Here is a 25,245-nt window from a genome sequence, read left to right as displayed (position 1 = left end):
TATGTAGCTGTTTCAAAAAACACTGCAGTGCCAGCTCTGTCGTCTGCAGACACTGATCGTTATCATACACTCTCCAAGCACACTGCCACCAGCTCCAAAAAGCCAGCATTTAACTTGGCAGCTTTTGGAAATGTTTCCCTGGTAAGTATTAATTGGAGTTGATTCAATCACATTGGTATTGAGTGCTTATGGCTGATAATTTACCGTGTGTTTCCATGCAGTCAAATGGGGAATCTTCGATCCTTATAAGAAGTGAGCTTGGAGATTCTCCTTTTTACCTTGGCAAAACAAGGTATGGTGGGGCAGCTGCGGTTGTCAGACAGCCTAAAGTACGAAACACACCATATCAGGTTGGTTTGAATAGGATTGATAACGTTTTATTTAAAAATAGTTGTTAGGTAACTGTTGGCACTCAAATAGAATTTTGGTTTAGTTAATCTTTTGTAAAATGCAAAAGGTATTAGAAAATTCTTTTCATTTAGGGACAGTATGAACATAATTTTAGATGTCAGTGAACATTTTATACATTAGATTTGTGTATGTTTAGGATGTGTGATGATTAATTCCTTTTTGAAAAAAATAATTGAGATATAAGTTACATGTAGTAAAATTACCCTCATGAGAAGATTTGAATTTGAGATAGTTTTGTATGTGGTATGAGGCATGAATCCAGATTGATTTTTTAAACATATGAATGTTCACTTTCTCTAGTACCATTTGTTGAGAAGACTATACTTTCTCCATTGAATTGAATCTTTAAAACATCCGTCGACCATATTGTGGCTCTATTTCTGGACTTCCAATTATTTTCCATTGATCTATGTATTGATCACTTTGCTGACATTGAACTGTCTTGATTATTATACCTTTAGAGTAAGTCTTGAAATAGGTCCTGTGAATCCTCCAACTTTCTTCTTGTTCAAGCTTGTTTTGGCTTTCCTAGTTCCTTTCCTTTTTAATAATTTGAATCACCCTATCAGTTTTCTACAAAGTCTACAGGAATTTTGATTGGGTTTGCATTGAGTCTAAAGACCAACTTATGGAGAATAAAAGTCTTAACAAAAAAGAGTCTTCTGATCCATAAAGTCAATATACCTCTCGATTTATTTCTGTCTTTTTACATTTCTACCACTGTTTTGTAATAGTCATCACACAGGCCTTATTAGTTTTATACCTATCAGTAGCCTATTCAATAAATTGAATTCATAGGTAAAATACCTTTTAGCAAAGAAAACTTCAGGCCCATATAACTTCCCTGGAGAATTCTACCAAATATTTAGGACAGAAATAATACCAATTCTCCGCAACCTTTCTTGTACATTTCCCTGATCATTCAGGAACCAACATTACTCTCATAACAAAAACCAAAGGCATTATAATAAAGCTACAGACCAGTATTTCTCATGAGTTATAGACACAAAACTTCTCAACAAATATTAGCAGATCTATCCCAGCACATATAAAAAGTATATCATGATCGTGTGGCATATGTCCTGGGAATGTAAGGTTGGTTCAGCATTGAAAATTAATGTTATCTACCCAGTAAATAAAGAATAAAAACTACATGAACATCACCACAGATGCATAAAACACATTTAACAAAAATCCAAAGTCCATTCATGAGAAAAATTTTCAGCAGAACTAGGAACAGATGGAACCTCCTGGATGTGGTAAATTGTGTCTACAGAAAATCTTCAGCTAGCATCATACTATTGTTAAAAGACTGAAATCTTTCCCCCTAAGATTAGGAAGAGAACAAAGATGTCTGCTATCACTGCTGCTGTTACATGTACTGCAGGTCCTAGCTAATGCCAGACAAAAGAAACACAGGTGTACATATTGGGAAGGAAGGAATGAAAGGCTTCCTAGTCATAGAAAATGTGCTGGTCTACATAGATATTTCCAAGAAAGTACAAGAAGAATGTGTAAGTTGGTTTAGGAAGGTTACTGAATACAAGGTCAATATAAGAAAAGAGTTATATTTACATGTATACATTAACAGAGAGCATTTAGAAATTGCTAGTTTTAAAACTAATACCCGTTTAAGGTATATTGCAGCATTCTGTCTTGTCCTAAGAGTTTCTTGAACATCATAAAAATTCTGTTTTGTGTATATGTTGCTATGGTGGTTACGTTCCAGATTTTGACATTTTAAAGATGGAAGAGTAATTATATTTCCAAGTCTGTGGGCTTTTGGAGAGGGCAATTGTATAAAGATGACAATTTATGACAGATGCAGAAATTTCATAGAAAAACGTGTATTTGAAGATTTGTCCTTAGAGTAGTTTCTTGTTTTCCTGAATAGAAGATGCTTTCATAAATAGTTGATAGTAATTATGAGTTTTATTTCTGAATGTGCTCATGAAGGGCAATATTTTATATCAAAAAGTGTTAAGTGGATCTTGGAGTCACAGGGAACTTTTTCTAAAGCTTAAAGTGGATTATAATGCCATTCAAACATTTTTTTAAACTGAAAATAGTTCAGCATGTTAGTAGGAGATGATGCCAGCCCACGATTAATAGATTAGTTCCAAGTCACAGTGTATACCCACGACTTCCTCCCCCATTTTCATTAATAATTGCATTAAATTTAAATCTTAGTCTTAGAAAAACATTTTTTTTTCTTAATTATGAAGCCTGAGGAGATTCCCTACATATCTCCATTACATTTTTAATTTTAAATAATATTATTAAAAAGTGTTGGGGAGGCTGTGGAGAAAAAGGAACCCTCATACACTGTTGGTAGGAATGCAGATTGGTACAACTTCTCTGGAAGGCAGTGTGGAGGTTCCTCAAAAAATTAAGAATAGAATTACCATATGACCCAGCAATACCCCTCCTGGGTATCTACCCAAAAAACCTGAAAAGAGTTATCCATAAAGACATATGTGCTCCAGTGTTCATTGCACCTTTATTTACGGTGGCCAAGACATGGAAACAATCAAAGTGTCCTTCAATAGATGAATGGGTAAAGAAGTTGTGGTATATATACACAATGGAATACTATTCGGCGGTAAGAAAAGATGAAATAGTACCATTTGCGACAACTTGGATGCATCTTGAGATTATAATGCTAAGCGAAATAAGTCAGACAGAAAAACTAGAGAACCATATGATTTCACTGATATGTGTTATATAAAACTGAAAACAGCAAAGGAACAAGACAAACAAATGAAGAAACAAAAACTCATAGATATAGACAATAGTTTAGTGGTTACCAGACGGTAAGTGGGGAGGGGGATTTTAGAAGAAGGTAAACAGGGTCTAATATAAGGTGATGGAAGGAGAACTGACTCTGGGTTGTGAACACACAATGTGAGATATAGATGATGTATTACAGAATTGTATACCTGAAATCTATGTAATTTTACTAACAATTGTCATCCCAGTAAACGTTAATTTAAAAAATTATATATAGAGATAACATACAATATTGTATTTATTCCAGATTTACATGCCTAAAGAAGTGATCACCCTAAGTCCAGCCACCAGCTGACACCATAGCATGCTATCACATTATTGTTGACTATATTCCCTATGCTGTACATTACATCCCCATGACTTAGTTGTTTTATACCTGGAAATTTGGACTTCATATTCCCCTTCACCTTTTCACCATTTTTCATTTTTTATTACAGTTGATATTCAGTATTATTTTACATTAATTTTAAGTGTACAGCATAGTGATTAGAAATCCATACAATTTAAGAAGTGCTCCCCTAACTAGTCTAGTACCTAGCTGGCATATGTACGTAGTCATCACCACGTCACTGACTATATTTGTACTCTCTATGCTTTACCCCACATCTCCATGACTATTTTGTAACTGCCAATTTGTACTTCTTAATCCATTCACCTTTTTCTCCCTGCTCCCCACACCTCTCCCATCTATCACACCAGCAAATCTGGTATCCATCTAACACCATTCATAGGTATTAAAATATTACTGACCCTATTCCTTATGCTATACCCTATCTCCCCATAACTGCTTTATAACAACCAGTTTGTACTTCTTCATCTCTTGCCTTTTCTCGCTCATCCCCAAGCCCCCTCCCATCTGGCAACCATCAAAATGTTTTCTGTATCTATGAGTGTCTTTATGTTTTGTTTATTTTGTTCTTTGTATTCCACACATAAGCAAAATCACATTGCATCTATCCTTCTCTGTCTGACATATTCCACTCAGCACAACACCTTCCAGTCCATCCATTCCGGGAAGATGGCAGGAACCCTTGCTTCCCTAACTGAACAATAGTCCATTGTATACATGTACCGCCTCCTCTTCATCCATTCATCCATTGAGGAGCACCCAGGCTGCCTCCACATTGTGGCCATTGTAAACAATGCTGCAGGAAACATATGGACTCACATGTCCCCTTACAGTAGCATTTTGGATTTCTTCAGATAAACACCCAGAAGTGGGATTACTGGATCCTTGTTTGTCTCTTGTTAATATGTTTGTCGTAAGGTCTATTTTATCTTGTGTAACTATTGCTACCCAGCTTTTTTTGGGTTTTTGGTGTCCACTTTCATGAAATAACTTTTTCCATCCCTTTACTTTCCATCTGTGTGTGTCTTTCCATCTGAAGTGAGTCTCTTCTAGGCAGCATATGTAAGGGTTTTGTTTTCTTATCTATTCAGCCTTCCCATGTCTTTTGATTGAAGCATTTAATTTGTTTACATTGAAAGTAATTTTTGATAGGTTATGTTGCTATTGTTATTTTATTATTCATAATTTTTATTTTTTTCTATCTTAAAGAAATTCCTATAAATTCCTTTGTATACTAGTTTGATGGTGATGAACTCCTTTAGCTTTTTCTTGTCTGTGAAACTCTTTATCTGTCTTTCAATTTTAAATGACAGTCTTGCTGAGTAGAGTACCCTTGGTTGTAGGTTCTTGTTTTTATCACGTTGACTATTTTGTGCCAATCCCTTCTGGCCTGCAAAGTTTCTATTGAGAAATCAGCTGATGATCTAATGTGAGCTCCCCTTTTTTGTTGTTTTTTCTTTTTATTTATTTTAAGTGTGTTTTTCCAGGACCCATCAGCTCCATGTCAAGTAGTTGTTTCAAGTTAGTTGTGGAGGACACAGCTCACTCTGGCCCAGGTGGGTGTGCATCCGCCAGCCCTGGTGTTACCAGCATCACACTCCAACCAACTGAGCCAACTGGCCACCCCGTGAGCTCCCTTTTAAGATAGTAGTTGCCCTTCTCTTGCTGCTTTTAGGAGTCTCTGTCTTTACCATTTACCATTTTAATTTTAATGTGTCTTGGTGTGGGCCTGTTTGGGTTCATCTTGTTTGGAACTCTCTGCATTTCCTGGCCTCGTATGTGTATTTCCTTCACCAGGTTAAGAAACTTTTCTGTCGTTATTTCTTCAAATAAGTTCTCAATCCCTTGCTTTCTCTCTTCGTCTGATACCCTTATGATGTGAATGTTGTTATGCTTGATGTTATCCCAGAGGTCTCTTAAACCATCCTTATGTTTTTGGATCCATTTTTCTTTTTGCTATTCCCCTAGGGTGTTTTCTGCTACCTTGTCTTCCAAATCGCTTATTTGATCCTCTGCTTCATCTAGTCTGCTGGTGATTCCTTCCAGTGCATTTTTCATTTTATTTATTGAATTTGTTATTTCTCACTGGGTCTTCATTATGGTTTTTGTGTCCTCTTTTATGCTTGCTATCTCTCTGTTGACGTTCTCCCTAATTTCCTTGAACATCCTTATTAACCATTGTTTTGAACTCTATCTGGTAGGTGCTTGCATCCATTTCGTTTAGTTCTTTTTCTGGAGTTTTCTCCTGTTCTTTTATTTGGGATACAGTTCTTTGTTTTTTCATGTTGGCTGCCTCTTTGTATTTGTTTCTATGTGTTAGGTAGGTCTGCTATGTCTCCCAGTTTTGGTCGAGTGGCCTTATGTAGTAGGTCCCCTATGGGGCCCTCGCACAGTCTCCTTGGCCATCTGCTCCACCTGCTTCAGGAGTGTCCCTTGTGTGGGTTGGGTATACCCTCCTGTTATAGTGGCACCTTGATTGCTATTGGCATGTCAGTGGATGGGTTTGATCCTCAGGCTGATTGGCTGTGGGGTTTGGGCACATGCACAGCTTATGGGCGCTGTGTGGAGGGGCTCAACTCACTGATTGGGATTTTCCCCAGTGAGCTCTCGTGCCTATTGTGACCGCCATTTGTTTGTGCCTCTTGTAGGTCTAATTGGGTTGTGCTCTGCTGTGGTCTGAGCCAACCTCCAAGTATATTGGTTCTGTGGCCCCTTGGCAGGGGGCTGCGGTGCAGCCTCAGGGCAGTCCCTGCCTGTGTCCCACTGGGGACTATCACGTAGGAGCCGCAAAGACATCTGTGTTGGGTCACTCTCTGCTCTGGAACTTGCATGCGTGGTAGACGCCACACTGTGGACCGGGGACGTCTACCCCCATATCCAGGTCTGGAGTAGTTCCTCAGAGAGCCAGGACAGCCTGAGGCCTGCTGCCACCTGCCAGCTCTCTTGTTTCAGACAATGATAAAGCTTTGTGCAGTAAGCAAGTTGGGTGAGGCAGGGCCTCAGGGAGTCACTAGAGTGGGAGGACTTGTGGTTACCAGGTGAATGTAGATTCTGGTTTGGTGCCAAGGCTGAGCCTAGAGCTACTCAGCAAAAGATTCAGAGCACACCAAGCCCAGTGGACACCCATTGGGTCCTACGGACTCTGATAGTTTTCTAAGAAAGAGTGCAATGTGGGCAGGTCTGGCTGTTCACTGAAAAAGTGACTCTGGTGTTGGAGGAGTTGAATGGTCAGGTTTCCAGCAGAGGTCCTCAGACCAATTCAGATTCACATTTAGCTGTGTGGGGGTAGAGTTGAAGAAAGCCCAGATGGTGCCTGCCTGGTGCTTGTACAGGGAAAATGAAGAATGTGCTCTAGCCCTTGTTCCAAAGCCACAACCCTCCGACTGCCCCCCATATGCCTCTAATGCCCCTTAAGTCACCCTACCTCCACTAGAGCCCAAGGTGAGAGCCTGGGAGTGAGAGAGTCTGTGTGCATAGTGTTTTAGTCCCAAGCAGAATGTCAGAATCATCATTGTTTTTTCACAGCCTGATGATGTAGGGTCTACTCTTCCCGGCACCTGGGCTCCAGGCTTGAGAACCTGGTTGGACCAGGGATCCTGCACACCTTTGGGGGAATCTCTGTGGCTGAGATATCCCTCCTGATTCTCAACCACCTAACTGAGGTTTGGGAACAGTCTGTTTAGCTTCTCCTCCACCTTTACCAGTCTCCACGTGGCTTCTTTATATTTTCAGTTGTAATACTTCAGCCAGACTTCAGATTGTTCTCCAGGTTGATTTTCTATACTTTAGTTTTAATTTTATTGTGTTCCCAGAAGGAAGCAGGCCCAACGTTTATCTACTTTGCCATCGTGGATCTATTTCGAATCCTATACTTTTTTTTTTTTTTTTAAACTTTATTAACCTTTGCTTCAAACTTTATTCCCAAGCTTCTTCACCTTAATTAGCTGCAAAGAATGATTTGTGTATAAGCAAAAACTGAAAAGAGCTGCAGTGTCCAAGGGGCTTGGGCTTAAAAATATTAGAGATTGAGATTTTATCAGATCCATGAACAAAATTTAAAAAGCAGTCTTAATATAAAATATCAGCTCCCAGTAATTTCTTCAGGTTTTCTTCAGAAGTTGACTCAGTTCAGTTTGCTTCACTCTTGGAAGCCTCATGAAAATTCTCCACAAGATCTGGAACTTCATCATCATCCTCCTCTCCGGTAGCAAGTGGTGCTTTTCCACCCACAGATTGTTTGGGCAGAGCTTCAGCCAGTCTCCTTAAACTAGTCAGACTATCTGCACCGAGCTTGTTTAAGATGCTGGGTAGCATTTCTGTCAGCTGCTTGGTCTCAGCGTGGCCTGTGATGGTGAAAGTATTCTCTGCCAAAGAGATTTGAACTTTAGGGTTGTTAAAGTGGATCCCTGTTCCTTGGTTTGTGAACATATTCACCTCTTCAGTACCAGAGACATTGTTTACCCCTAACTTCTTTAAAGAGAACTGAAGTTTTTTATCATCTGCTGTAGCTGTTCTGTGAACCACCTTCTTCTTTCTGCGCGCAGTTCCTTTTCCACCAATGCGCACTTGTGCCTGCAGTTTGGCGAGTTTCTCCTGGTTCATGATAGTTTCTTTCATCTTGTTGGAGAGGACACGGGGCTGCGCAGGGGACTGGGGTTGGCGCTCAGGGGGTCTTGGGAAGACCAGCTGAGAATAAACTCACACGTGGGAACACAAGATGGCAGCTAGAGTACTTGTGTTTTTTAACTTTTATTTCTTCATATTAGTTTGAGGTTTACAAAACAGAATAATGTTTAGGCATTTACACCCCTTCTAAAGTGATAACCCCTCCCCAAGAGTCCTGTACTTTTGAATGCTTAATCCTGAGATAGCACAAGAATCATTCTCAACACAGGCTTCCAGAAGTATATCGTTGACATTTGCGATGAATCTATTAGTTCTTTCTTCATTTGCTGGAGCCTTAGAGTTGGAAGGTATATTAAAGATTCTCTAATTAATTTCTATTTTATGGATTAGTGAAGTGAGGCCCTGAGAGGCCACTGGCCAATGGAATCCAGTGACAGCACAGACTGTCATTTTTTCCAAAAGTTTTTTAATGTCACCTCATCTTTGCCTCTGTCCTGAATGGCAATCCTTCTTGGGCACCAAATTTTAAATAAAATTAATGTAGAATATTGCAGCTCCTCTGAAAATATAATGAATGTTTGGTACCAGATAGACAAACTTTATTTCAACTAGTTATTGTGATTCAGTTTTTCAGATATTATCTGCTATTTATAGAAACTGGGTTATAATTTGTTATAATACTTTTTCTATTTTATATTGAGCATTATCAAACTACTTTCATTTGTGGTAGTCACTTGAAATGTAATGCAATCTTGAGAAAAGGAAGTGTTTCTATTGGAATTTGTAAACATTATGTGTGAAAGAGTACTTGTCTCTTCTTTATAAGGTTATTTCTTTAACTTCCATTTTAAGAAAGTTAAAAATCCATTTATTGAAAAACAGCCTGTTCCTTTAAAAGTTTTCTTCTATTAAAAGTTGAGACACAAATCGTTCACAATTTTTAATTTCCATTGCAGTAGAGTCTACAGTCTCTTTATTTATTTATCTTGGAATTTACTGTAATTAATACATTTTAATACCCAGAATAACTAATATTTTAACACAGTTCACTTAATTAAGTGTTCTTTGATTTAAATATCATTACCTTGATAAGCAGATCAAGGTAATGCTAGAATGTTCCATCAGTTGTCTCATATTTCCCATTTTACATAGCTGACAGATCTTTAAAGTGGTGCAAGCTGTCTTACCATGTTTTTCTGATTGTAAAAGTAATTTCGCTGGCGGAGAATTGCATTTTCAATAAATAAAGGAGAAAGGTTGAATATATGATTAATGACACCACCCAGAGATAAGTTGTTAACACAATATTCCTATTTCCCTTTCGACCTCCATTCTGTGTTGTAAATATTTTCATTGTCTGAAATATGTGCTGTAGAGTTCACAGTTCCAACAGATAATACAAGGTTCACTTTCTAGGTACCAGTCAGAAGACTGATGAAAACTAAGCAACTCAATACACAATCCTGTGGTAGGATGAGTTTAACAGCTCGGCGAATATTGCAATCTTTAGAGATGGTAAGCCCCCTCCTGGTAAAATATTTAAAATCACAATTAAATGCAACAGTGTTTTACAATTTGAGTTTAGTGGAAAATCTTAATTTTATTATTGCTCCAACATTAACTGGATGCAAAAAGAATTCCATTTGTTGTTTTTGTCCACTGAGTTCTCTAAGTGGATTTTCAAACTTTTTATCTCTCACTTAAAGATACATTTTTATATATTGGTGATAAAAGTCATATTTTTCAAACTTTGCCATCTATTCTAATATATATACTTTTTTCAGCCTCTTGATAGGAATGGGATGGATATCAACACATATTTTCAGGCCCAAATGCAAAAGGTAAGACTTCTTTAGCATTTATTTCTATAAAGTGTGAAGACTTATTTATTATTTATGTTTAAGTCATCAAATACATAAACTGAATTTAGTTGATAGTCATTAGGGAACATGTATGAAAAATGATTTTTTTCTTTGACTTTGTTCCTCTTGTGAGCACCTTACTTAGCATAATGCTGTATATGTAGTAGATGCTCATGCAGTATTTTTTGGATATTTGGCATTCCCGTCTTCAGGATCTCAACAGTTTTTATGAGTAACTGCTACCTTTGGATAGCTAAAGACAGGCTTTAACAGAGCTTGAAGTGTTTAGTCACCAGACGTTCAGTGAACTGACGTGCTCACTGAATGTAGTTATCTTTGTAAACTTTCCTCATTAACAAACATATATTAATCTGTTGTGTGTGATATAATTACAAATGGGCAAATCTCAATCAGTCATCCAAAATACTATTCAAAAAAAGTAGAGCTAATAAAAATAGAATATAGCTTATATCTTGCTAACCCTTTTTAGGGCATTTTATTTTGTTAAAATTAGCTTTAGTGGTTATTGTGGGAAGAATTAAGTGTTCACTAGCCAGGGTTAAAAAGACTAAATTTTTTTAGTTATTACTGTGACTGGTTAAGTGTCCCTCTCGGGAAGCAGATAACCAGATCCTTACTTGTGGAAGCATTTATTACAACACCAAGTTCCCCCAAGAAGTAATTGATTAAAATTATCATAAATCTCTGAATTATTTTGGGGACCTTATTCAAGATATGAAAACTTATGAAATTTTTACCAAATTTTTGATGCATAGGAGAAAGTTAACATTTACTTTTTCTTCGGATAGTGTTGCTTCTCAATTTTCGGAATGACCTAGACGCTTGCATTCTGGCAAGAGGGAATCAATCCATTATTAGTTTCTGTTAGGGGATTAGTATAGCCTTATTAGCTGCTTTTCTCAGACTCCTATTTTATATCAGATTTCTTAAAAAGTAGTAAATTTTAAAAATTGTGCCAGAATACATGTTCTCATGAAAAAAATTTTTTCTTACTGTTTGTGTGCAGTACCAAAAACATTTTATTAATGGGTGTTAGGAAGTATAAGGGCCAAAACATGATATTAAAGCTCATGGTTCATGATGTAATCAGAAGAGTCTGCAAAACAGACCGTGTCACTGAGTTGTAGGATCACACTTGTGGTGAGACTGAGGGAAAAACCTCTGAGTCTTTGCCCTGAAACCAGTGCTGTTCACAGCTGGTGCTGAGTGAACAGCCTGTATTCCTAGTATTACAGTCTGTGGACAGAGGAGAAGAATCTCTTGGTTTCAGACTCATCTTAAACCCACAGGATTCTACTCTGATTCTATGTAGCCAGAGACCATTAACAAGACACTTGTGAACCTGATAATAAAGATGGTTCATGCTAAGCTTTGGAATTCTAAACACTACTTTACTAAAGAGATTTCAATTGTAAGACTTTTGGTTTGGTTTTTAAATCACAGCAGAAAAACATTAAATTGGAGAGTAATTTGCTCACATTTTAAGCTATTAAAATATTTTCCTAGTTAGTGTAAAGGTATCTTATTTGCAGCTGAGAAAATTTAGATTGTACTTTGAAGGAAAATGTTGCAAAATCAATTGCAATTTATATAGTTAGTTTTTATATTTGAAATTCATCCTGTAAAAGCTTAGATATGTGGAACGGTTTTGAATAGAGTTCCGATGTTGTGTGTGTGCACGTGTGTCAAGGTCATTAAGTCTAGAATAAAATAGTCTGTGAAAACCATTTTTGAACTACACACACACACACACACACACACACACACACACACACAAATCTAAACACACGTACCCACACCCTTTGGTTTTATTACTATCAGTTTTCTTATTGGTATTTGTTTGCATTCCCTGGGTATTTCTATAGGAAGTACTCACAGTCTGTAGTTCACATTAGGTATTGCCAAATAATTATTAAATTTGCACCACTGTTATATATGAAAATTAAATTTCATGTTTGATTTCATTTTACCTATAAGGCGAACTCTCAGTATCCTCCTGTTCAGAGACTCATGACCCCAAAGCCAGTCTCCATAGCAGAAAATCCAACTGATTATTTTCAGCCAGATCTGACCACATCGAGTGAATTAAGAGCACTAATCAAAGAACATAAAAACCACAGTGTGACTATGTGTTTATTTTCACTTGTCTTCGAGTATAGATGAAAATGAACAAGAATAAATAATGTAAAACACAAGCACTGTACCATCTCAGTCTACCAAGTAGATAATGCATACACTTTGTGAATTAGTGATAATTATGAATTAGTATGGGTTTATAATGGCTGGCACCTCAATCAAATCGCAAATTATCGTTTACTGGTAAGCACTAGTATGTACTCATGGTTTAGACTAAATAATTTTTCTAGGTTTATTTATGTATGTACTTTGCGTTGGTGGACTACCACATATAAATTTCAGATATCACATCTTTCAACTCTGAGTGCTTTGGCATTCATTTTCTAAGTCATTTCTTCTGTATTATCACACATAAGAAACTAATGCCAGTTCCTTCCTAATATTCTCTAATATCTTGTCTATGTTCAGATGATGTTTATAGCTGTATTTTTTAACCAGAATACAAGTTTTACACATTGCTTTCACTTTTGTCTTTCTAGACCTGAAATTGTCCCTCTCACCACATTATTTTTATTTTTAACTCACCTCTTTATTGGGATATAATTCAGATTCCAAAACATTTACCTATTTACCTATTCTGTGGTTTTAGTGTATTCACAGAGTTGTTCAGCCATCACCATAGTCAGTTTTAGAACATTTCCATCTCCATTTTCCTGACCCCCAAAAACATGTACCTGTTAGTAGTGATCCCTCACTCCTACCCCTCCAGCCCTAGGCAACCACTGACCTGTCTCTGTAGATGTGCTTATTCTGGACATTTCATATAAATGGATTCTCAAAATATGGGCTTAATTGTGACAGGCTCATTTGACTTTGCATAATGATTTCAAGGTTCATCCATGTCATAGCAAGTATGTGAACTTCATTCCTTTTTATGGCTGAATAATATTTATTTGGATGTGCCAGATTTTGCTCATCCATTCAGGAGGAGATAGACATTGGTGTTATTTTCACTTTTGTACTATTGAATAGTCCTGCTATGAACTTTTCTGTAAAAGTTGATTTTGGTGTTGTTCTTGTTGTTTTGGTGAACATATATTTTCATTTCTCTTGGGGTTTGTAATCTAAGAGTGGAATTCCTGAACACATTGCTTTTTGAAGAGACCAGACCAGTTGTCTTATACAATGTCCCACAATCTGGGTTTGTCTGTTTTCTTGTGTCATTTAATTAAAGTGATTATTTTTTATTTACATAACATCTTACCATTTGTGCTTTTACTTATATATAGTTAATCGGATTTGATCTTCATAACAACTCCATTTCTTGAAATGTTTCAAAGTGAAGTTGAAAGAATAATAAAATGTTGACGTATTACTCTTTTATCTGGATTCAACTGTCATGATTTGCTTGATCAATATTTAAATAGTATTTTGAATTTAATTTTGGACCTGCAGAGTTGCAAGACAAATTTGAAGAACTCCACATTTTACTACATTTGCTTTATCTTTATCTGCATATTTTTTACCAACAAGGAAATCCTTACATAAATGGCTAATAATTATCAAACTCGGAAAGTTAATGTTGGTACAATACTATTATCTAATGTAATGTACAGGTTTTCTTTAGATATTGCCAGTTATCCAAAAGACAAAGAATCCAAAATCATGTTTTAGTCTATAACAGTCCCTTAAAGATTTTGTGGGTTTTTTTCTTTTTTTTTTTGGTATTTCACATCATAGATAATTCTGAAGAGTGTAAGTTACGGTGTAGCATGCCCTGCGATTTTGGGATGTGTGATGTTCCTCCTGATTGGATTCCAGTTGTGTACTTTTGGTAGTAATACCCCAGAATGGATGCTGAGCTCTTTTCAGTGTATCATGTAGGAGGCACATGCTGTCAGTTCATCCCATTCCTGGCTGTGTGATCATTACCGAAGGTAGTGTCAGTGGGATTTGTCCACTGTAAAGTGACTATATTTTACCTTTTATTATTAGTAACTTTCTTGTGGAGAAGACTACTTTGAGCACATAAATGTCCTTTTCACCCAGTTGTGTTAGCATCGTTGAGGATTTTTGCCTGAATCTATTATTTGTTAATTGCCAAAAGGTGATTTTCTAATTCTTTGTTCCTTCTTTTTTTTCTATTTTTGTGTTTATTTTTCATGTCACATGAATTTTTACATTTAATAGGCTAAATCCTTCATTAGCGTAATTTGTTTCAATGCTCATATTGTCCCATATTGGTCTTCGGCCTGGCTCTTGTGTGCTTTGGATTTTCCCATGTTATTTCTTGACCATTTAGTTTCTTTTTGATATTATAAAGTAATACAGGCTCATCTTGTAAATTCCTGGCCCTAGCCCTTTTATCAATCACTTATTTCTGTAAGAAAGTCTGATTCCTTATCATGGAAGAACTCCTCAGTTTCAGAGAATAATTTCTAAAGGAATATCTTTATGAATTTGCTTGTGTGTTTAATCAGCCATTAGAAGAGATAAGTAAAAGTCTTTTTAAGGTTGGTAGTAGATTAAGTTTGTATATTACCATTTTGTTTAAGGCACAGTTGTACTCGATGACATTTTATGTGTATGTAATTATGCTCTTACTCTTGTGTACCATTCTGAAGGCAGGGTATAAGTTGCCAATTTTAGGTTTCATTAACTGAGCAGCATGAAATTCCTGATTCCAAATATGAAAACTCACAGACAGAAGGATGCTACTACAAAAATGAGAACAAATAAGCAAGCATTTAAATACGGTGTGTTCATTTTTTCTAGACTGTAGACGGGAAAGCTGTGACACCAGAGCAAAATACAGAACAAAGGTAATGTCATCCTTATAGCTAAACATTATATTTAGTTTGTAAGGTCTATATTTGATTCACATAAGCCATTTTGAAGATTAAGTAAGGTTGGAAAATAGAACTCTTTACACAAAGAAATCTATCAAGGTTTAACATCATATTCAGCTGTTAGTAGTTCTCTATTATTTAGGTAATCCTTTCACAAATTATGGAGAAGCGTAATATATCTGTTGCCTTAATTTCCTTTAATTTTTTTATTTCCTTTTTTTTGTTTCTTTTTTGCCTAGTGGTTTATCTTACCCAAATTTCAATCTGTCTGCGGCCAATGGTTTATCTCCTGGAGTTGATAATGAAGGTAACAACATGACACAGGAGAGATCGGACTTTGTGGCAACTAAACCCCCAGAGGAGGAGGTAGGTTATATAGTTAATACTTTTGATGTTTATTAAAGGCCTGGGTGTGCTGGTGAGGGGAGGTGTGAAAGGGTGGGCTTTGGGGTGACCCAGCACAAGACTAACCTGCCACTGAAACAGTCCCTTCAAGTAGTGTGTGTGTGTGTGTGTGTGTGTGTGTGTGTGTGTGTGTTTTAAACTACCAGGCTTTTAAATTTTAAATCACGTTCACTGTGATTTAAAACCTAACCTAGCACCTATAATTTCACGAGTATCATCAAAAAGCCATAATTCTTCCAAGAGAATATGACACATGAAATTATTTGACCCTCAAAATATTACATGATTTAGTTTAGCGAATATCTGAAGTGTCTATAAGTGGATTAATATTGTATGTATTCATCTCACTTGCCTTTTTCTTCATAGGATTTATTCAACCTGTCAGTGTCATAAAAGGTAACTCCGGGTTATTCAATTTCACTGTTATATATGTATCCAGTAGGAAGATTTCCCACAATCCATTCTGCAGAGTGCATTTGGGTCCATTCCTCATACATGCTGAGCGGAGTGTCCATGCACGTCTCCCTGGGAACAGGTGCCGGCTGTTCTGTAGGCTCTTTATCTAGGAATGGGGTTGGATTATAGGGGATCATACACACCTTCAGATGTTTGATGTGTTGCCTCATTGCTCTTCAAAGTAGTTTTACAGCTTACCACTTCGACATTACTGTGGGTAGTGTGCTGTTTCTGTGTCCTTACTAGTACTTGATTTTGTTTATTTTAAAGTTTTTCCATTGTGATATCTTGAGGTGGTAGGCCTTTGGAGTTTTACTTTGCATTTTGTTGTTTACTAGGAAGAGGAGATATTTTTTTGTGAGTTTCTTCGCCATTTGTTTTTTCTCTCTATCCACTTTTTCATTATCCATTATTTCTTGTATTAAGGAGAGTCCTTTATATGTCCTAAATACGAAACTTTTGAAAAGATTCAGACTAACTGAAGATTGTTTAATTTAACCTTTCTTTCTATAGGTTGTTGTATTTGTTTTCTCTCTACTTTGAGCTGAACTCAGGTCCTTGCAGTCTTTTTATAAATGAATCCGAGCCTAGCTGGATCAGTTAAGTTTTGATTCCTAATGCTTCTTTCTGTCATTTATTTCTAGTTAAAATTTCATTTGTGACTTCCTCCTTGATTCATGAGTTCTTTACGAGTATATTTTTAGGCTTTTCAGTAGGAGATCTGATAACAGTTTCTTTTGACTGTAAAATGATGTTTTGATTGAAAGTTCTGTATGTATTAGCAATAATTTTGTTCATGTCTTTTGGTGTTTTGCTTTGCTGCCTTATTGAGAGTGGGAGGCCTTCCCCCCCCCCATTTTTTCTTTATCTCCTTTTTCTCTGTTTAGCACTTTTTCTGTGGGGCTCTCTGATTCACCAGAATCATGACTAGTGTGGCAGATTGGGCTTTCTACCATACACCTCTCTGTTGGTATTTATGCTGGCGGCCTCAGTGTAGTTACTGGTCCTGAGGCTCTATTTTTCCCTTGGTTCCTACCTGTTGCTGGGCTGGAGTGTTGTGAAGGGAGGGACTATATCAGTGTATCTGACATCTTGACAGAAAAGTCTTGAATGCTATTGATTATACAGTATGTAGAATTTTGTAGTTTTCTTAGCAGACCGATTTTCTTTTGTTATTAAAGCTCTTTATGCAGACGTAATTACATTTAAGAAACACATTATTTGTCTTGCCTTGTTTACATGAGGAAAGTAATATCGATTAATATAGCATGAGCTTGTTCTTTAGACAAGTTTATATTTTTCAAAGTAAAATGAGTGGTCCAAACTTTGGAAAGTCTATGTCTTTGAGAAAACATTAGCTTGGTTTGTTATTTGCCTGATGACAGATTGGTCAATTTGCTTATTTTCCTCACTGTCAAATTTTAAAGATATAATTGCTAAGATTTTAGCTGAATCTCAGGTTGATGCCAGTAGCTCAATTTTAGCCATTTCGCAGATTTGTGTATAGTCTGATAATCCTGTATTGAGAGATGGAGGGTGGTGGTGTCTAAATGTTTGTTTGTTTTTCATGCTCTTACTACCTGGTACACTCACTGTTAGGCGTTTTATGGCTCTTTGTTTCCTCCTCTCTTATCTGGGCCCACTCCCTCCCTCTGTAGGAATTGAGTATTAGTCATTAAACATTGTCATTTTGCCTCTATTGTGATATCAGTCTCATTTTTATAATGAAAAAGTCCATTGATACCGAATAGTTAAGTAGTGTATAATAAGACAGAGTTTGGGAGACTTAATCGCTTGATATTATCCTGTCAGGTACAGTCCTGCTGCTTCGTGGTGTGAGTAACATTGGCAAACATAACCTCTTTGCACATCAACTTCCTTCTCTTTAAAATGGAGATATAAATACTGAGTATATTTACCTTGTGTCTGTAGGGTGCCTGCTATTTAATAGCTATATGGTATTGGGCTATATATCTCCGTGCCTCAGTTTCCTCATCCACAGCAATAGTGTGTACCTCATGTGAGATAACCCAAGTAAAGGTATTATAAAGTTAACACATAGTAAGTCCCATATTTGATGGCAGTTATGTTCAGCTTGAGGTGTCTATAAGCATCTGATAACAGTTCATGACTTTCTTTTCCCCAGATTTGTGGGACCTATGTCTGATCAACCAAGTCAAAATTTTGGTGACTAGGAATCAACTTAGAATTGGTTCAAGGTCCATAGTATAAAGAAACAGTATTTCCAAGCTTAAGGAGTTGGTGTGAGAAATAGGTTGTTCAACTTATGTACGCAGGTGTTATAAGGGTCTAAGGGGAAGAAAATACGGCTAGGGTTGCGTTGGGAAGAAACGTCCCTACAGAAATACCTAAATGTTTTCTTTTGTTTTTCTGCACTCCCATATTTGATTATAAGATTCACACAGAAGAAATGTTGAAAGAATTGTGCAATTGGATACATATTCCCAGAATGAAGATTCTATTATTTTGTTCTATTTGCTTCATGAAGTACATATCCATCTAATTATGATTTGGGTGCATTGCCAACGAAGTTGAAGATATGAATACACTTCATCCGCAGATACTTTGGCATACATTGCTAAACTATAGTTAAACATTTGTTGTTTTTTAATTTAGCAAGATTTACATGTAGTGAAATGTACAACTCTTAGGTGTACCATTGAATGAATTGGACAGGTGTTTACACCTGTGTAACCCAAAGACTACCGAGGCATGGAACATTTTCAGTCATGAGGAAAATTCACTCCTGTTCCTTCCCAGTCAATAATCATTGCCTCCTACCCCAGGGCGATCAGTTCAGTGTTCTCATTTTTCACACCATCTGTTGGTTTTGCTTGATCTAAACATTCATATCAGTGCAGCTACTCGGTGTGTACTGTGTTCTGCCCTTCTCTTATGAAAAGCTGCTGTGAACATTCTTGTATCTGTTTGTGGACATATGTTTATGTCTCTTGGGTAAATACCTACAAGTGAAGGTGTGAGTAATAGTTTAAAGTCCCCCCAACAGTATGTGAACCTTTCCATCACTGTACATCCTTACCAGTAGTTGGTTGCACTCTTTTCAATTGTAGCCATTCTGCTTTGTGTATGCTGCTGTGTCATTGTAATTTTGCTGTGCATTTCCCTCATGACTAGTAATGTGTTCTTGTTTATGTGCTTCTTGGCTGCAAGTATGTCTTCCTTTGTGAGGTCTCTCTTCAGAACATTTGCCCTTTAAAAAATTGGGTTGTCTTAGTATTACTGAGTTGTAGGAGCGCCTTATAAATTCTGGATGCAAATACTTTGTCTGCGACATGCCTTACAAATATTTTTCTCGCACTGTGGCTTTCCTTTTATTCCCTCTGTCTGTTCCTTCCTTCCTTCCTTCCTTCCTTCCTTCCTTCCTTCCTTCCTTCCTTCCTTCCTTCCTGCCTTCCTGCCTTCCTGCCTTCCTGCCTTCCTGCCTTCCTGCCTTCCTGCCTTTGTTCTTCCCTTCCTTCCTTTCAACTTTCTATATTATTTTATGTTAATTTCATGTGTATTCCATGGTGGTTAGTCATTTATATAAATTAAGAAGTGATCCCTCTAACTAGTCTAGTGCCCACCTAGCAGTATGTATAGTTATTACCACATTCTGGACTGTATTCTCTGTGCTGTACTTTACATCCCCAAGACTATTTTGACCCATTTGTACTCCTTCATGCTTTCACCTTTTTCATCCTGCCCCTTAATTCCCCTCCCAAGTATCACCCCAATAAATCTAATACCCATATGACACCCTACATTGTTACTACAATATTATTGACTATGTTCCTTATGCAATACTTTAAATTGCCATGACTACTGTGTAACAATCAATTTATACGTCTTGATTCGTCCCTTTTCTCACTCATCCCACCCCCTCCCATCTGGCAACCATTAATATGTACTTTGTATGTTTGAGTTTGTTACTGTTTCATTTGTTTATTTTATTTTTTAGAGTCCACAAATAAGCAAAGTCACATTTTATCTGCCCTTCTGTGACATGTTCCACCCAGTACAATACTCTCCGAGTCCATCCATGTCGCTGCAGTTGGCAAGAATCCATCCCCATCCATGGCCGAGCAATATCCCATTGTATATATGTACTACCTACTCTTTATCCATGCATTCATCCACAGACACCCAGGCTGCCTCCACATCTTGAACATTGTAAACAACGCTGCAATGAACATATGGATGCACATGTCTCCTCAAAATAGTTTTTCGATTTCTTCAGATAAATACTGTGAAGTGGGATTACTGGATCCTTGTTTGTCTCTTGTTATAGCCTTTGTTTTCAAGTCTGTTTTCTCTGGTATCAGTATTGCTACCTGATCTTCTGTCTGTTTGGTTTTTCTGTTTCCGTTTTCATGAAATATTTTTTTCATTCCTTTACTTCAACCTGTTAGTGACTTTCAATCTGAAGTGAGTCTCTTATAAGCAGCATATGTAAGGGTCTTATTTTTCTGTGCATTCAGCCACTCTATCTTTTGACTGGAGCATTTAATCTATTTACACTGAAAGTAATTATTGATGTTTGTGCGGTATTTCCATTTTATTATTCATATTTTTTCATTTTCTTTGTTTTCTCCTTATTATTCTTAAAGAAGTCCCTGTTGCATTTCTGTAACACCAGATTGGGGTGATGAACTCCTTTAGTTTTTTTTCTTGTCCAGGAAACTCTTTATCTGTCCTTTGAGGCTAAATCACACGAATGCATGTGTTCTGACAATTAAGTTTGCGAACTTTTCACTGTGTTGCACTCACATTGGCAGCACTGTACAAACAGCTCCGTAAGGTTTCATAACCTTGGTATAACAGTGTCTCTCTCACAGCGGTGTTTGTGTCTACGTGTTGTGGTGTCATGCTGAGTGATGTTCATTATTGTTGTTGCGTGCTTTTGTGTGCCATCGTGAGAATGCCTGACCTTGTATTAGAGCAACGAACAGACATTAAATTTCTTGTTAAACTTGTCAAGAGTGGAAGTGAAATCATGGACATGTTAGTCCAAGTTTATGGCAGCGATAATGCCATGAAGAAAATGGCAGTGAGCAAATGGATTAAGTGTTTTTCTGAGGAGAGGGATTGTGTCACTGATGAAGAGTGCTCAGGGCAGGCAGCAATGAGCAGAATTGAGGAAAACATTGCAAAAGTTCATCAAATTGCGCCTCAAAATCATTGGCTAACTGTGAGAAGCATAACAGACCATGTAACATCGATAGAAAAAGTTAGGAAAATCTTAGCTGAAAATCTTGGCATGAGAAATGTGTGTGCAGAAATGGTCCCAGAGCAGCTCTTGCATCACAATGCACCAGCTCACACGGCACTGTCCGTGAGGGCATTTTTAGCCAATAAACAAAAACTGTATTGAAAACTCCTCCTTACTCACCTTATCTGGCCCCCAATGACTTCTTTCTTTACCCAAAGATAAAGGAAATATTGAAAGGAAGACATTTTGATGACATTCAGGATATCAAAGGTAATAAGACGACAGCTCTGATGGGCATTCCCAAAAAAGAGTTCCAAAATTGCTTTGAAGGTTGGAATAGGCACTGTCATCTGTGCATAGCTTCCCAAAGGGAGTACGACCATAGTGATATTCAGCAAGGAAGTATGTAGCACTTTTTCTAGGATGAGTTCTCGAACTGAATTGTGAGACCTCATAGCTTTGCTTCATAGAGTAATTGAGGTTGTAGGTCCTTGATTTTCATTACTTTGTGTATTTTCTGTCAATCCTTTTTGGCCTGCAAAGTTTCTGGTGAGAATTCAGCTGATAGACTTATAGGAGCTCCTTTGTAGGTGACTAATTGTGTTTCCCTTGCTGCTTTTAGGATTCTGTCTTTGTCTTTAGTCTTTGGCATTTTAGTTATGAGTGTGTCTTGGTGTGGGCCTCTTTGGGTTCATTTGTTTGGGACTCTGCACTTCTTGGGCTACTTTCTTCATCATGTTAGGGAAGTTTTCTGTCATTATTTCTCCAAATAGGTTTTCAATCCCTTGCTCTATCTGTTCTTTTTCTGGTACAGGCATAATGCAAGTGTCGGTACCCTTGATGTTGTCCCAGAGGCCCCTTAAACTCGCCTCATTTTTATTTTATTTTATTTTTATATTTTTGTTGTTCTGCTTGGGTGTTTTCTGCTACCTTACTTTCTAAATCGTGGATTCAATCCCTGCTTCATCTAATCTACTGTTGATTCTCCATTTATTTTCTTAATAGTATTTTTTATCACTAGATGTTCTAAATTTTATGAAGTTTGAATCTATGTATTTTTTCCCATTATTTTTACTGTTCTTTTTGTCCTAAGAAACGTTTGCCTGTTTCTGGGCTGGAAGGAAATTCTCCTATTATCTGTCAGAACATTACAGTAGTTCTTTCATGTTTTTTTCTAATTTCCTTATTGATATCCTATGTGATTCCTTGGATTAAAACTGATTTTAATCATCATTTTCATGTTTTGAAATTAATCGAGACTTGTTTTATAGCCCAGTGTATGGTTTACTAGATGAATTTTTAGAAAGGTATATTATGCATTTGTTGGCTATAATGGTCTAGAGAAGTCAGATAAGATGACTGATAGTATTTCTTACATCATCTTTGTTTTTGCTGAATTTTTTTTAAGAGGTGGTGTATGATTCGTCTATTAAAATTGTTGCGAGATAGGAGTTAAAGTTGTCTACTTACGTTTTGTGAATTTGTCTTTCACCCTTTATTAGGTCAATCTTTGCTATGTATATTTTGAAGCCCTCATTGCAGCATGCACCTTGCATCTATTATAGCTCCTCACTGATATGTCCCTGTGAATATTACTAACTGTCCTTTAAAAAAAACCAAAAAACAGAAAAACATTGGAGATATTTTTTGTCTTGAAACCTACTTTATCTGGTAGTCATCTAGCCAGCCATTCTATTACTAGAATCAGCCTCCTTTTGCTTACTAAACACAGGTTCTATCTTTTCCATCCATAAACTTCCAAACTCCAAACTGAGTGTTTATTTTTGAAATAATCTCTTGTAGACAGCATATTGTTGATTCTTGTCTTTTTTTTTTTATCTATTTCTGCCTTTTAATTTGAATGTTTATATTTAATGTAATTATTAACATAGTTGGATAAAGGCCAACCATTTTGTAATTGTTTTCATTACTTGTTCACTTTTTATTTCTCTCTCTTGATGCTACTTAGTGGTTCCTCTTGATTACGGTTTATGTCCTTAATTTTTTCCATTCTACTTTGTGTTAATATTGTGCCACTCCTTTCAGAATGTAAAAATCTTGCACCTTTATAGTTTGATTTACCACCGTACTTGTAATTTTTGTTACATTTAGATACATAGGCTATAAACCCACAGCCTACAATTTTTGCTTTATCCCGTTATATATACGTTTATGACAATTAAGTTCACAAACTCATCCTAGAAAAAGTGCCACATAACTCATTACTGAATATCACTACTGTCACCTTCGAAGTATTCATTTTGGGAAGGTATGCACTGATGCCAGCACCTAGTCTACCCTTCAAAGCAATTTTGGAACTCTTTTTTGGGAATGGCCATCAGAGCTGTCATTCTATTACCCTTGATATCCTGAATGTCATCAAAATGTCTTCCTTCCCACATTTCTGTTATCTTTGAGTAAAGAAAGAAGTCATTGGGGGCCAGACTAGGTGAGTAGGGAGGGTGTTCCAATACAGTTATTTGTTTACTGGCTAAAAACTCCCTCACAGACAGTGCCGTGTGAGCTGGTGCATTGTCATGATGCAAGAGCCATCAATTGTTGGTGACAAGTCAGGTCATTTTCATCTAACTTTTTCACACAGTCTTTTCAACACTTCCAAATAGTAAACTTGGTTAACTTTTTGTCCAGTTGGTACAAATGCATAATGCAGTCTGGTATCAAAAAAGGTTAGCAACATCATTGCAAGTACTTCGCAAACTTAATTTTCAGAACTTCATATTTTAAAGAAATTTAGTGAAAAATAGTGTTGTTGTTTTCATTTTTCCCCCTAATGATTTGTCACATATTATTTCCAGAAATTATTTTTTCCAGAAATCTGAATTTCCGTTTGGTATCATTTCCCTACTCTGCAGACCTCATACGGCAGGTTTTATGGCAACAGATTCTCTTAGGTTTCTTTTACCTGAAAGTGTCTTTATTTTTACTTTTTGGGGAGAGGTTGACTTTACTGAGGTGTGGTTTATGCATAATAAACTGCGTCCATTTGGAGTGATTCAGATTGTTTTAGTGGGAGTGAAGTTACCTGAACTCAAACCCTGTCTCCTCTGTTGTGGGCAGCAGCCGAGAAACTCTTTAGTCTGAGTTGGCTGTTGGGTGTCTGTCCATCTTCCACTCATGTAGTTACAGGTCTGCCAGGTAGTTGGACACTTACATGCAGACTTGGGGCTCCCCTCCTGTTGCTCTTGAATTGTGCATCTCCTGTCTAGCTGCCGTGGTCACATTCTCTACCTGAGAGTCTTCACCCAACACATTTGCTGTTTTCTCTCTGAATTTCAAGTATCTAGTGGCCCTAACTCATAAAAAGAACAGGAAACTCACTCAGTGCTTCTCTTTTCTTGAGGTGTCTTCTCCCCTCCAGTTTCTGCTTGTTTTTGTTTGCTCTTTAGTATTTTCAGATGGTCGCTTTAATATTTTGTCTAGCGTTTGTAATTGTTATGTCAGGGAATTGACATATATGATCTATTCCTCCATGAACAGAGGCGGAACTCTTTTTATTTGTTCTTAATCTGTTCATGTGAGACTTGGGATGGCTTTTGCTATATTGGGTTAAAAACCAAGGCAGTTCACCAAACTCATGAGAAAAGACGTTTCTTAAATTCTTGATTTATGTGCTGTAACCATATACAACTTTTCATTTCATGTTAATACTACCACTGGGGTTTATTATTTTTTTCCTTCATTTTCACTGATTAGGAGATTGATACTTAGGGCAGTTAGGTTCCCAGTCACATGGCTGGCTGGTGGCACAGCTGGTATTCAAATCTCGTGTAGTTTTCTTGATTCAAGAGTGCTTATTATAATTAACACTGTATGGTGTTACTTTCTCCATGTTCTAAATTTTCCTCTAACTATATAAATTCTACCTGAAAAAATGTAGAGATATAAGAATGACAGAAAAGATGAAGTATATCATTATAAAACATACTGTGTTCTAGGAAATGGAAGTACCAGTATTACAGAGAATCACTGTACCCATCACCAGTTCTTCACAGCCTCCAGTAAAATTTAGTTCATCTGTGATGACTTCTTCTCCATCACCGATTATCCCTGCACAGTCATTAACAAACAAGGTACCAAACCATTGTTCAAATAGGGGTGATTTTTGTTCTTTCTTATTGTTTATTTTAAAATATCTAATATTCAGTTGGA

The 25,245-nt window shown here is 36.9% G+C and overlaps 2 protein-coding genes and 1 pseudogene across 5 annotated transcripts in view; 1 reads left to right on the top strand and 2 right to left on the bottom strand.

The window, feature by feature from the left end:
• The window catches only part of LOC109453332 (nuclear pore complex protein Nup153), a 215,911-nt gene that overhangs the window by 53,115 nt on the left and 137,551 nt on the right, over positions 1-25,245 (bottom strand). The gene's annotated exons all lie outside the window — the stretch shown is intronic.
• The window catches only part of LOC141572141 (nuclear pore complex protein Nup153-like), a 56,804-nt gene that overhangs the window by 12,096 nt on the left and 19,463 nt on the right, over positions 1-25,245 (top strand). For 3 of the 4 annotated variants that reach the window (XM_074335189.1, XM_074335191.1, XM_074335188.1), the window contains exons 2-8: positions 8-141; positions 222-350; positions 9,593-9,691; positions 9,961-10,017; positions 14,911-14,957; positions 15,224-15,350; positions 25,032-25,166. In XM_074335189.1, coding sequence (XP_074191290.1) covers positions 8-141; positions 222-350; positions 9,593-9,691; positions 9,961-10,017; positions 14,911-14,957; positions 15,224-15,350; positions 25,032-25,166 — 728 coding nt within the window. The remainder of the gene's footprint in view (positions 1-7; positions 142-221; positions 351-9,592; positions 9,692-9,960; positions 10,018-14,910; positions 14,958-15,223; positions 15,351-25,031; positions 25,167-25,245) is intronic. The other variant, XM_074335190.1, reaches the window with a different exon arrangement.
• On the bottom strand, positions 7,446-8,248 carry LOC109456747 (transcription factor BTF3; annotated as a pseudogene).

The sequence above is a fragment of the Rhinolophus sinicus genome, linkage group LG06, assembly GCF_036562045.2.
Source record: "Rhinolophus sinicus isolate RSC01 linkage group LG06, ASM3656204v1, whole genome shotgun sequence".
NCBI lineage: Eukaryota > Metazoa > Chordata > Mammalia > Chiroptera > Rhinolophidae > Rhinolophus > Rhinolophus sinicus.
The sequence above is the reverse complement of the archived record's forward strand: the minus strand, read 5'-3'. Positions and strand labels throughout refer to the sequence as shown.